General features: G+C 54.2%; 1 protein-coding gene across 1 annotated transcript in view; it reads left to right on the top strand.

Moving 5' to 3' along the window:
- The window catches only part of RAD18 (RAD18 E3 ubiquitin protein ligase), a 33,303-nt gene extending 31,536 nt beyond the window's left edge, over positions 1–1,767 (top strand). The window contains exon 13 of the mRNA XM_065075834.1: positions 1,344–1,767. Coding sequence (XP_064931906.1) covers positions 1,344–1,446 — 103 coding nt within the window. The 3' untranslated portion in view covers positions 1,447–1,767. The remainder of the gene's footprint in view (positions 1–1,343) is intronic.
- Positions 1,768–13,816: the final 12,049 nt, after the last annotated feature.

Below are 13,816 nucleotides of genomic sequence, written 5' to 3'. Positions count from 1 at the left end.
ACTTTTGAGTATAAGGTAATTACCACTCTGCTGTGGAAAATTTAGGCATCAAAGCTAGGAACAGGCAGAAGATAAAACAGCAAAGGGAACCTCAAACTAAATGAGATTTCTGCTTCCTTCTGTGTCCTAATTTGTTCCTGCAAAGGTGGTTGTATTTTGCAGCTTCTCTAGAACGAAATAACAGAAAGAAGGGAAAGAGGAAGGTGCGATGCTGGTGCTGCTCTTTGGGAAGGGACACGGGAGCTCTCTAGCAATCCTGGGGGAGGTCGGGGCGGGTCGTGCACGTGCATCGTCCCTCCTGGTTGTGCTCCTCAGGGCTGTGCTCCCTGCACGGACCGAACCTGCTCGTGCTGGATGCGCACGAGTTACCCGCACGGACCGAACCTGCTCGTGTTGGATGCGCGCACGTTCACTGCAGGGACCGAACCTGCTCGTGTTGGATGCGCACGAGTTACCCGCGCGGACCGAACCTGCTCGTGCTGGGATGTGCACAGATCTCCCGCACGAGGTTACGGTCTCACAGACGCAGCAGCTCCATTTCCAATGTGGCGCTGAGCTCATCTCTGAAATCTCTTTTAGTACTTATCTCATGGCACTCAACAGAGACATGGATTTGGGCATTTGAGAGTTTTCCATTGTTATTTTCAGTTGTGGATTCCCAGTTTAAGCCAAATGAATAGTCCCTGCAGGATGGATTCATCCTGGCGAATGGTACAAGAAGAGTGCATTTGTAAGGAATGTTTAATTAGTGATAGCTATTGATGGATGAGTGATATCTTTTGTGTCAACACTATGTGGAATTTTGAGCTGCTTATTATGGAAATTAGCTGCTTAATTTAAATATGGCTAGTTTAACTTTTTTTCCCTTTAAAATTAACTCTGACTAAAAGGAAAACACTTCTTTAGTTCCCAGTGGAAAATTCTTTGTCCATAAATGAGAAGAGCCTCTGGCAAAGAGCCTGTTTGAAGATGGGAGTCCTGCACGTTTCCTTCTTGGGTAACGGTGACCAGAGCGCCCGTCCCCTCCCTCGGTGGCTCTGCCGCTGGGGTGACTCTGGTTCAGGTCGACCTCTGCTCTGGGATGTCGCCCTGGTTTCACTGGCACCAGCGCCTCTTCTGGTTTATGGACAAGGAACGTGAAAGGTTGGTGCTGCTCCTTGCTGTCCCCAGCGGGTCCCTGGTGACGGGGACAGGCGCCATGACCCTGTCCCTGCGAAGGGGACGGTTCCTGGGCACCGTCAGCAGTTACACGAGTGTGCCTGCTTACAGCACGTTGGCACAGCCTGGGGCACTTGCTGTGTTTAGAGCAGCTTCAAACCCCTTTTTTCTGTTTGAATTTTCAGGGGCAGTTCCGCGGGTCCGGGGGCCAACCAGAGGAAGCCGCGTCGGCCGCGGGTGCTGGGGAGCGAGCGGCTGCTGCCCCGGAGCAAGCGGAGGAAGAGCTGAGGCTGCGGCGGGAGCGCGGGACACGCTGCCGAGGCCCTTCCGCTGTCCGTGTGTCTGGGTGCTCCATAAACCCTGCGTTTCCGCACAACTGTCATTCAAACTGCCTCAAAATAACCCGCCTGGCACGCTGGTGGCTTTTGCTTGCAGCGCTGTGGCCATTTAACCTTGGGATGGGGGCGAATCGCTGGAGCCTCGAGCCGGCTCTGGGGCCGCGCGTTCCCCTCGTGTCCCGCAGGACCCCCGTGGGGCTGGGGGGCTGAGGGACGGGTGTCCTGGACTACAGAAACGTGCTTTGGTTTTCAATATATCCGTGGAAACTGACTCATGAGCATGTGTCATTATTTCAGCTTAAAGTCATTAAATTTGATAGAAATTGGAAGGTTGTTGGACGTGAAGTATTCTGGCTTTAAAACAAATATTAGCATTTGAAAGTCTTATCATGGAAAATGATGGAGTTTTGTAATGCAGAAAAGCAATGAAAGAAAATGAAGCCTGAGCAGCCTGTAAGCAAAATACATGCCATGCAAAGTATTCCAAATGTTCTCAGCGGGCCCTGGAGCTCTGGTCATGGCCTGTCACCGGGAGCATCGCCGGGGAAGCAGAGTCTAAGATCGGGGGCTGCGTGTTTTCCGAGCTCAGGCTGCGGCTGTCACGGGGACCGCACCTGCTGCTTCCAGAGCTGCTCTCCTCAGCCCGCGGCAGCGGGCACCGTCCTCGTTCAGAACGGGGCAGCCGGGGTGATGTAAACGTGACTCCGGTGGGGTGAGCAGGTGCAGAGAAAACGCAGCAGCTGGTGTTGGTTGGTTTGTTCTGAAAGCAAGTGTGGTGGGTGTTCGGGAACCTTCTCATCTCCGCTGCCAGCGAGGCTGAAACGTTCTGCTGTGCGTTTCCCGCTATCCTCCCTTCCCACAGGCTTCGTGTCAAGCACGGTTTGCCCAGTTATGTTGTTTCCGTAGCTCAGCCCAGTTTTGGATGCAGTGAAATGCTTTGCTAACGAGCCCATCGTGTTCCAAACAGGAGCTCCTGGAGACTTTACACCTCTGGATGCCGCACACCAGGGCAGCAGTGACAGCCCCTCCTGTGCAGGACGGGGGTTTCCTGTCAACAGTAACTCCTCAAGCTGGGGTAACTCGATTGTTAGTCTAAATACTCTGAGTTTGCAACGTTTCTTTTTAGGGCGCCTCTGATACAAGGTGTGGATTTGAGTCTTCCTGGAAAATCTCTGCATCCTTCGTCCTGCCGCAGGTTTTATTGCTGGTAAATTTAAAAGCTGAAACTTCCAGCAAATAATAGTGTGCCAGTGACAGCGCTGCTAACAAGAAAAATGCTTTGCACAAACTTGCGGGAAGGCAGATATATGAGGAAAGCTGAGCTATAAAACAGGAAAACATCAGGAGTGGTAAAGAAGTTAAATTAAGCTTACAGACTATAGGAAGAAAGTGATAGCCGAGGTTCTCACTGCAGAACTGCAACGGCCTGTGGCTACAGCACAGTCTGCTTGCTTTGCTATAAAAATACATCAATAAAGCTACCATTTCTATGGGACTGGTGCTATTCCTAGGCACCTGTGAGCATGCACACCCAGAAAGGCCCTGAGGAACCTTCTCTTTCAGGCTGGAGTGTGAGATTAAATGAGCTCCTAATCAACAATCAGTTTCTTAATTCCGCTTTATGATTTCTCCTGGCTGCCAGCTGCCTCTGCGCGCTGGCTGCAGATCAGCAGCTGCCAACGCTCCCGTTCGCTCCATCGTCGTAAACCACCCGTGTGGTTCTGCACTAAGCCGGAGGCAGAGTCTCAGGGCTAAGCCCGGCTTCTGGGACTGAAGCGGAGTTTTGCGCGGGGCAGACGGTTGCGGTGAGCGGGGCCCGGAGTGGCACCTGCTGCCCCGTTCCTGCCCAGCACGAATGCTCTGAATCATTGTGATGTTCTCTGGAGCCGGTCGGGCATCACTTCTAGAACGCAGGTGGGTGGGCTGTGCGTCTAAACCCAGCCCGTTGCACCCCCCGTCGCGGTGACCGCGGCTCCCGCCGCAGCCAGGGCTTCGGCAGCTCACAGGTGAAGGAGAACATTTCACAGCCCCGCGGTGCGAGCGCCGCCCTCGGCTCCGCCGTGCTGAGCACCGCGGTCACGAAGCAGCGCAATTAAAGAGAATGTTGCCCCCGAACAGCGCAGAACCGCCGGCCTGGCCGCTGGAGCCCTGGGAAACCTTCGCAAAAGCCTTTTAAAATATTTTCCGAATAGTTGCATCATTAAATACTTCCTACACCTCCTGATTACCACTGGGCAAATAATTCACGGTGGTTCCTTGGGGAGGATCTTTAGGGAGGTTTAACCATGTTTTTTTCTCACAGAACTTCACGTCTGCTCTGTAAGTAATGAACAGTTGTCCATTGTTCTCGCTGGATTTGAGATGTTGTGTCAGTGTTGGCGGTGACAGTGACAGTCCGTCCCTCGTAGGGCCTTCTCTGCCGCGGGGGCCCCTCGGCTGTTGGGATCTTGAGCGGGCTCTTGATTTCCAGTGGGATCGTCCCTGCCCCTCCAGGTACAGCCCAAACCCGGCTGACAGCACCCGGTGTCCCCTGGAAAAGCCTTTCCCCTCAAGGCCCTGCTGGAGCAGCCCTGCCCGTGCAATCTGTGCGGCTCCCGTGGATCCTGGCTCCCAAGTGTGGATGATTTAGCTAAAGCCCAGCTTTGGATGGGCCTGGCCTACACGAACGCAGCAGCGGGTCTGACCTGAGCACTCAGCTACCGAAACCAAACCCGTCTGCGTCCCCAGCAGAGCGGGTCCCGGCCCCACTCGGCCCCGACACGGTTTGGGGCCGCAGGAGGGTGTGGGAGGGAGGACGATTTTGCTCTTGTTGGGAAACAACCATTCCCTCCATGCTGCTAAAGCCCGTTCATATGTTAAAACTGCAGTCATTATCAAAATGTTTTATTTTCCGTAAAAATGTTGTGTGGCGTGTTTGACAGGCTGTGGAGAGCCCCGAAAGCTGCCGACTCAGCTCTCCAGAAGTGCTTTGCCCAAGTTTAACTGCGTTTCCCCCACAGCTCGGGAGGGATTTCATAGAGGGTGAGCTTGTTTCGCTGCTGCAGGTCGGAGTCGGGAGCGCAAGGAGGAGTTTTTCAAGCCCGCGAGTCAGACTCCCCCTCGATCGCCTCCTGTGCCGGAGCTCGGTGACGGACGGCACGGCCGCGCCGGGAAACGGCCACGCCGGGAAACGGCCGCTTTTGTGTCACCAGGAGCATTCGGGGGGAGAAGCGGCCGCCCCGCCGGGCCAGCGCGCCGCTGGTGTGTGGCCCTGCCCCAGGCGGCCTGGGACACCCTTTGCAAACACTCATTTTGCTTTTGATGTGAGGGTCACCCCAGGTCTGGACGCTGAACAGCAAACTGAAGTTAATTCCATCAAGGGCAAGCAGAGTTACTCCAGCTTCTACCAACCTGGCATCTGGCTTATTGTGTTCGGTGGTGAAATGAGGGAAAGTGAACCTAATCTGACCATTAGGAGTAATTACTCAAAAAGAAAAATGAATTGGGTGGTAATTGCTGCAAAACTGATGGGGTTCGTGCAGATACATCCTTTACCTGCTGAGCTCCCAAGGCACTGTGCTCCTCATCCAGCAAGACCGGGGAGAGTTTTCAAATGCTGGAGTAACAGCCGTTCGCTGAGCCCGAGCCCCGGGGGGAGCGGGGAGCTGGAAGCGGGAGCTGCCGCGCCGCAGCCCAGCGACCCGCTGCTCCGGGCTGCGAACCAGCTCAGCGGCACCCACGGAGACGGGCTGGTGCTTCCTGACGCAGCCTTGACTCGAAGCCGAGGTCCCAGCAAACACCAGCGCATCTCGTGTGCCTCGTTCAGTGTCGGGCAGTTAAACACGCTTACAAAACAAGATGTGAATGAGCTGCGTTTGTTTCGGGGTGAGCCTAGGTGCCTGGATCGTAAACGCAGCCCATTTGGTGGTTGATGGGAAGTCAGTGAGCTGGAGCGCTAAGACGCTGTCCCACCAGCTGGGACATCCCTGGGAGGTGCCCTTGGCCAGCGCCCGCAGGGTGACGAGCCCCGGGGACAGCATCTCTATGGCACCGGTGCTGGGAACAGAAGGTTCCTCCTCTGGGTTTCTCTGCACCACAGGAGCATCCAGCAACCCCTGGACCTGCAGGCGTCAGCTGCTGCCGTGGGGCGAGCAACCCCATCATCCACCGCGGCGTTACCGGCTCTGTGCCATGCACCACCGGGAACACCGTGAACCCCTCACTGTGAGAGCAGCGATGCTGTTGGGAACACCGCGAACCCCTCGGTGTGAGAGCAGCGATACTGTTGGGAACACCGCGAACCCCTTGGTGTGAGAGCAGCGATACTGTTGGGAACACCGCGAACCCCTCAGTGTGAGAGCAGCGATGCTGTTGGGAACACCGCGAACCCCTCGGTGTGAGAGCAGCGATACTGTTGGGAACACTGCGGACCCCTTGGTGTGAAAGCAGCGATGCTGTTGGGAACACTGCGAACCCCTTGGTGTGAGAGCAGCGATGCTGTTGGGAACACTGCGAACCCCTTGGTGTGAGAGCAGCGATGCTGTTGGGAACACCGCGAACCCCTCGGTGTGAGAGCAGCGATACTGTTGGGAACACTGCAAACCCCGCGACGTGAGAGCAGCGACGATGTTGTGACGAGATTTCTCAAACAATGGCAAACCAGCTGGGTTGCTGCTTGGGGAGACGCTTCATGGGGTCTGCAATGTCTTCGATCAGCGACCTGGTGTGGCTGAGATAATCGCATTTCCATTGAAAATAAGGTAAAGGGCCGTGCTGCCACAATAACTGGAGCGGTAAGATAACGAAGCAATTACTTGGTGTGACAGAAGAGAGAGCAGCTATGGCATGTTAAATGCAGACGTAAATCAAACTGGTTTGCTGACAACCTGTTGAGGTTAATATTTCTATATCACTTATTGTTGAAGTCACCATTTAACGGTGTGAAACGGTTATCTTTGCTGAAGCGGGAGATTGTGTATTCACTTAATGTACCTGTTGTGTCTGCGCTGACGCACTCACGGACCTCTGAGATTAAGAAACTATTTTGGGATCTTTCACAGGCAATCGGTGCATCACCTCCTCCCGCACTGGGTCACCTCCCGTGCTGTGTCACCTTCTCTTGTCACTGTGTCACCTCCTCCACACTGTGTCACCTCCTCTTATCACTGTGTCACCTCCTGTGCTGTGTCACCTCGTCCCGTGGCTTTGCAAGGGGTGAGAAGCTCCGTGGGACCCTGGAGTCGGTCCCACTGGAGACGTGGGCAGGGACAGACCGCGGTCCGTGTGACGTCGAGCCCGATGCGCAGGTAAGCAGGACATCAGAGGGGGCCCGGGACAGGGTTTGTTTTTTCCTTTCTGTTGGCTGCACGTTTCTCACCAGCCCTAAATTCACATAAACTGACTAACGTAAGGGAAAAAACAACAGTGGGGCAGGAAACGCCGTGTCCTCGGGGTGCTGTCCTGTCCTCGCTCCCTCGGGCAGCTCCGCTCCCCGTCACCAGTCAAGGGGCCGCTGGGGACCAGTCAGGGACTTGTGAACAGACGGGCTGGGGACACAGGTCACAGCACAGAGGAGCAGAGGCAGCGATTGAAGGGATGATGTGCAGCAAGATGCTGCGTGTCCCTGCGAGGGGCTGCAGTGGGCAGGGGACACACAGGGGACGGGCAGGGGATGAGCAGGGGACACACAGGGGATGGGCAGGGGATGAGCAGGGGATGGGCAGAGGACACACAGGGGATGGGCAGGGGACACACAGAGGATGAGCAGGGGACAGGCAGGGGATGGGCAGGGGCTGAGCAGGGGACAGACAGGGGACAGGCAAGGTCCTTGGTGCCTCAGGCCAGTGCTCCAAGGGTGGCGTGTTTGCTGGCAGGAGTAATTAATAAATGACCCTTTGGTTTAAGGACAGTCCGTTGGACAGCAGAACAGACACTTGGAACTGGAAAGCCTTAGCCAGGTGCAGGAATTCAAGCTGACTCATCGCGCTGCAGGCCGGGCGAGCCGAACACCCGTCGTTTTCTGTTCAGAAACAGGTAAATAATGGTGGTTTTGCGCACCCGGGAGGTGGAGCAGTCGCTGCGAGCGCCATGAAGACGGGAACCTGCATCCAGAACCATTTGGACAAATTGGTGAATTGGCTCAACATCAACCACCTGAAATTAAATGAGGAGAAGGACAAATGAGTGACTTCAGGAAGGAGAAGGTAAACATATTATTGCAAATGGGCGATAATTAGCGAGGAAGGACAGTTTGCATAAATGTAGCTGGGCTTCATTTTCCAAGTGCAATCTTGCCCCCTAGTCCATCGTTTGGCTGCGTTCCTGGGGCACAATTCGGTGTGAGGGACATGGGGTGCACCCCCCACCCTGGGGCGTCTCTAGATGGGTGCCCACTTCCGTACTCACACACACACATATATACACACATATGTGCTTGATTAGCTCAGGACTGCAGCCCCTTTTCTATCACCCAGCACAGATTTTGTTGTAGTGATGAGCAGCAATGCTGATTCGCTTTCCTTTACACATATAAGCACATTAATTGTATCATTTACATATTGATATGTATAAAAATAAGCTGATGTATGTATTTCAGTGTTATTCTGGCTCCTCTGTCTTTCCTGCAGCATGGTGAGAGTGATGCTCAATCAGAACTGTGCCCCGTGTTAGTGCCTCGGGTACCGGGTGTTAAATGAATGAGTCACGCGTATGTGTGTGGAAATATTAATTAATATCTGAGGCGATGCTCAATAACATGTCGCTTTGTTGCTGGGTTTTGCAGGTGCCGTGAAAGTCGCTGTTGCTACACGTTCACCTTTCCACTCGCGGGTCCGCAGCTGGTTTGTTTGGCTCTTTATTGCTCCTTCAGAGCATCCAGAGCAGCTGAATAGCATGAAGTTATACAGAAATACAGTAAAAAACAAACAAGTGAAAGTAGTAAAATTATTACATAATCTCCCAAAAGCTTGGAACTGAAGCCGCTTTGTTAAAAAAGCATATGTACATATATTTTCACCATCCTGTATCAGGCCAGCTCATTATTCCCAGGGTCTGTGCAGGCTCCATTGATTTTATGGGCTTTGGGGCCATAATGGGATGACGCAAGAAACATTTTAGCAGGAACAATGTCATTACGGAGCCGTCTACAAAACCCTCAGCTGGGCGGGTTCAGATCCTGCGCGCAGCTGTGTGGACAGAGTTTGCACAGGTTCTGTACATTGTTTACAGAGGTTATACATGTTGTTTGCAGAGGTTCTGTACATTGTTTACAGAGGTTATACATGTTGTTTGCACAGGTTCTGTACATTGTTTACAGAGGTTATACATGTTGTTTGCAGAGGTTCTGTACATTGTTTGTAGAGGTTATACGTGTTGTTTGCAGAGGTTGTATTTGTTATTTGCAGAGGTTATACGTGTTGTTTGCAGAGGGTCTGCATGTTAATTGAGGTTCTGTATGTTGTTTGCAGAGGCTATATTTGTTGTTTGCAGAGGTTCTGTACGTTGTTTGCAGAGGTTCTGTATGTTGTTTGCAGAGGTTCTACACGTTGTCTGCGGAGGTTCTGTGTGTTGGCTGTAACACACCCCGCCAAGTGACTGGTGCAGCTGTCACTCCTCTGTCCCCGCGGCTCCTGTCCCCCCGTGACAGGTACCCCCGGTCCCGCCTGTGATGGGCAGGACGTGTGTTCCCCTGTACACCCACAGACACCTACCTTGCAAAGGTCTGTCGCAGCCTAGACAGGACTTGGGGGATTACAGGATCAGCCTGGATTATCGGATCAGCCCGATGCACAGCCTGCTCTCGTTTAAATGGGTTTAAGCTGACGGATTTGGATGGAGTGTTGGTGCTGCATCCCGGGATAGCGGGGCCGGCGCAGGCGGTGCCGTCCCCTGCGTGTCTGGTAGCCAGTGCAGAGCTAGAGCAGCTTCCGAGGCTCTGCTGGGGACCTTTGCTTGCAGTGCTGCAATATTAATGCTAATGCTTGTGGAAATGGCAGCTGGTTTAATGCCAGCAAGTTCAGGTTCTTTTTCAAGACTTAATCTACAGAAGTTGGATGAGCATGGCTGGGGCTTCGGCGCGGCTGAAAGCGGCCGTGGGAGCAGAGGCTGACCGTTCCAATAGGCAGGGCATTTCTTTAAGGAAATGATGTGAATCCTGTGAACATGGTGTAAAAGGTTCTTAACATTGAGTTCTTTGAGTGAGCTCAGTGTTCCTGCATAAACAAAAAGAAGGGAAAAGAAGAAATGGTCTTGATAGGTGGCATGAACTATGTCAATTCTTTTTCTGCTGCAAATGCTTTCTAAAGCTTGAGACTGCAGCATCCAGGTGGTCCCCCCTCTTCCCTGTCTGTGTACATCCAGCTTGTCCGGCTCGATTCCCTCCCGGTGATGCTTTGAGGATAGTTTCCCAAACAAAGCAGCAGGCAGGGAGCAGCGCGGTGCGGAGCAGCCGTGCCCGCACCGACGACCAGTTTAGTTGCCACCAGCAACCTGAGGACGAGCTTTTGGGTTTGGTGTGGGGTTTTTGTTGTTTTTTGACAAAAGCACCGCAGCCAGGAGCACGCTTTCAGCCGTTGGACGGTGTAACTGGTGGTGTGAATTGCCTAAGAGTGCAGCAGTATTTACCTGCCTCTTAAAAAAGCTGCATCGTGCTGTAGCGTGTCACCACGGGTCAGTGACTTCATTAACACAATGAATTTTGTATAAGTGTTTGGGACCCAATAATTTTGTGTATTGCTTTTATTTCCATGTTTTGCCTCCAGAGACCTGTAGACTTAAGCATGGTGCATTTTACAATATTTACTCTGAGTGTGTATTCCTCTGAAAAGCTGTATAACCAAACGGATAACAATGTGGGGAGTTTCTACCATACCTGAGGATTTACTCATGTGAATAGTAAAGAAACGTGGGGAAACGCTCCTCATTCTCTCTGCCCTTCATGCATCCCCAAGCCTTACCTAAAGCCCGTGACATTCAGCAGCGTTTTGGTGGAGCGCTAATCGGCCTTTTCCGGGAGGTGTGTGCGTGGGACTGCGCATCTCTGTATTTTTAGTGATTTTCCAAAGTGGGGCCTCTTGCAGGCCCAGTGCAGGGGCGAGGGCTAGGGAAAACTTCTAGGATAAAGAGAATTTCCCATGCAAAAGCAGCCAGATAAAATATCCTGGCTTGGTAGCTCGCAGTGCCTGCCACGGGCCACATCCACACACGAGGGTTCACGGGCGGCCACCGCGCCGTCTGAAAACACTGGCCTGGACTTGACGTTTTGCCAGAGCTCTGTATCAGGGGGACCGTAAAGCTGGGATTCAACATAGCTTATTGGAAAAACAGCTATTTCAGATGCAGCAGTAAACCGACATGCAATTAAATTTAGCCTTATGTAGCGCTTGTGCTTTTGATTATTCCAGAGTGTGTATTTTTAAAACAAAAATGTTTCCAGCTCTATGGCATCACTGAAGTTTTAGAGCTGGAGGGAGCTGGGGGTGACTCAGAAATCCCTGTCATTCGCACAGGATTCTTTGCTTTACCACCACGTGTGTTTGTGTTCTGATGGCGGGGCAGCCGCGGCTGTGCCGGGTGAGGACCGAGGGGCCGCGAGCGCCTCGCGCGGCGCGGGGAGCGGCACCGGGATGGGGGGCTGGCCGAGCCCCGTGGCCCGCGCGGCGGGAGGGATGTTCCGCCACAGCAGCTCCCTTTGCTCCCTTCCCGCTGCGGCAGGAGTGGCGGTTAGATCCTCGCTTATGGATCCTTCGGTCTGCCCTGTCCCTGCGCACACGAGCCGGTGCAGGAGGTCCCGTGCCCAGCGTGGGGCTGTGTCCCCAGCGCCGCTGTGCCTGGGGCAGCGTGCTGCTCCGGCACCATGTCAGGCCAGGAACCTCCTTTAGGGTGACTGAATCTGTTTTCAACCAAAGAGGTTTCTTTTTTATTTCTCTGCTTTGGTGAATCCTTCAGACTTACTAAAACAAACATGTCAGCTGCCAAAGTGTGACAGCCAAAAGCCAGGATCACAGATGAGGAGATGCATGGAAGAGCTGTATGTTGTGTAACTGGTGAGGTCGATGCCAAACCCCAGTGAACGACTCGTGTCTCTGAGCTGCCTGGGAGGGAAGCGGGACTTTGTGTGGACGGGGATGCTCTCGGTCTGCCTTTCCCTGGGCTCATCGTCACCGCGGGAAGCGGGAGCACTTTGCCTGTCTCGGCAAATGGCAAATCAGTCGGAGCTGCACACAAAGCTCTGCCTGAAGCTTGTCCAGCCGCAGAGCCGGGGAAACGGCTGCTGGGGCTGTCACAAGCCGGGCAGGGGAGAGTGATGGCCGTGGGGAGCTGCGGGACCAGAGGGAGCAGCGGGGCCACTCGGCTGTGGGTGCACACGCATCCGGGGGCGCACGGAGCAGCTGCAGTGCTCCCAAAATCTGGTCCCTCTTTGGCTGGGGAGGGGTGACACTGCGGCCCCGTTCACGGGGAGCGAGGGCCTCGGTGTGGGGCCGGTGTGAGCAGCCCTGGCCCCGCCGCAGCGCATCGCTCCAGCCGGGCTGCACCCCAGCGAGGCGGGGGGACCTGCAGGTGCAACGGGAGCAAGAAGCCCAGGCTGCAGATGAGATACTTGAAGCAAAACTAATGAAAACCTGCCATGACTTAGCCTCTTAAATCCAGCGTTCAGTCCTCAAGGCGTATGATGGTTCACCTTGGCAGCCAGCAGCTCACTAAGCCCCTGCGCTTGTGAATCAGAGCAGACAGAGCATTAGGAAGCGCAGCCCTGGGAACAGCTTGGCATTGGCATGGAGACAAAGCGCATGAGTCCTGGGAGAGCTCGTTCACAGCTCAGCGTTTATGATTCACTGTTGAAATAGAATGTGTCCTACAATTACACACCACTCTTTGAGGCATTCAGCTGCAGCACGTCTAAGCAACGCGATTGGCATCAGGTTCTTTTCTGCATTAGAAGTGGTTCAGTTCTAGTCTGCGAAGGAGTAAGTATCCATGTAGGTGTGAGTGACACCTCATCTGACGGCAAAGAGGAGCAAACAGTGGCTGCTCTCTCACCTGAACCGAGTGTCTCACCAGCACTTCAATCCCAGCTGGTCCCAAAACACATTTATCATCCCTTGGTACCCTGCACGATGCTGAAGGATCCGTGCAGAACCCAAGGGCAAACCTCCCCTTGACCCCACTGGAGCCGGGATTTCACCCACGGTCAGTTCCTCCTACAGAACTCTCCCGAAAAAGGCAGAACAATGAAAAAAACAGCATTGCACATGGTGAGTTGTTATCCTCAGCGATTCCCACAGCCGTTTTATTGCCTGAAGGAGGAAGAACGTGAACCCTGGAGGGAAGAACTTGCCAAAGTATTTAACATTTCTACATCTTGCATAGAGCTAAAGGTTCCCAAAAATCTTTAAAAATAACTGCAGAGATGTTTACTCAAGGCCTAAGGCTGGGCTCAGTAGAGCTGGAGCTGTGGCTTTTGGGGACAGTGGCACAGGGAGCGAGCACCAGCCTGGCTGTTCCGGAGCTCGGGGCTGCAGCAGCCGGGCCAGGCGGGTCCTGCCAAAGCCACGTCTTGGGTACAAGGCCTGGGAGCGACCATGTGGCTGCCAGCGCTGGGTTTGGGGAGGGGAGCTGAGGCAGGTTGCTGCTCTTCTGAACGACCCCCACACTCTTGGGTCCTGGCTTCCCTCGTAGGGGTCTGAGTCTTGGAAAAACAGTGAAACGTGCTGCTGAGCTATCGGCACTGATGGCAAACAATGCCAAATGTAGCCACCTCTCCTCCTTTTATAGAAATGGTTTAACAATACTCTAAAATAATCCTCCTGAAAGAACAAGAAAAGTTCTTGCTGGTTGTTTTAGCTGCAGGTAACAGAAATGCGAGCTTCCTATAGATGAGGCTGTGCTGGCAGATACGGTGAGAGCTTTGCTGAGTGTTACCGGCAGCTGGAATCCAGCTCCTCTGGGGCACCCGAAACCCCCAGGGGGAGCAGAGCCCTGTCCCTCCGGGCGCAGAGCACTGAGCCCCCAAAGCTGTTTGCACTGGTGTCTGACATTCTCTTCAGCGGCTCTCAGGCAAGAAGAGCGTTTAGCCTGTCGCAGCAGGCAGCCGGGGCTGCTTCCCAGGCTGTCGCCGTGGTTCCAAACCGGGACACCGGCTCGGTCTCATCTCGCCTAGTCGCACCGCACCTGCCCGGGCGTTCCTGTCCTCGCAGCCCCCGGAGGCTCCGCGCCGCGTCCGAGCCGAGGTGAGCCCGGCGGGGGGCCGCTCCCCGGCTCTGCCCGGCGGGACGTGACGGGACGGGACGAGCGGGGGCCGCGGTGACCGGGGCTGGGCTGACGGGGACGCTGGGCGCCCCCGG

Source organism: Columba livia, chromosome 10, assembly GCF_036013475.1.
Source record: "Columba livia isolate bColLiv1 breed racing homer chromosome 10, bColLiv1.pat.W.v2, whole genome shotgun sequence".
In the NCBI taxonomy this organism is placed as follows: domain Eukaryota; kingdom Metazoa; phylum Chordata; class Aves; order Columbiformes; family Columbidae; genus Columba; species Columba livia.
This window is presented reverse-complemented; position numbering and strand designations above follow the sequence as displayed.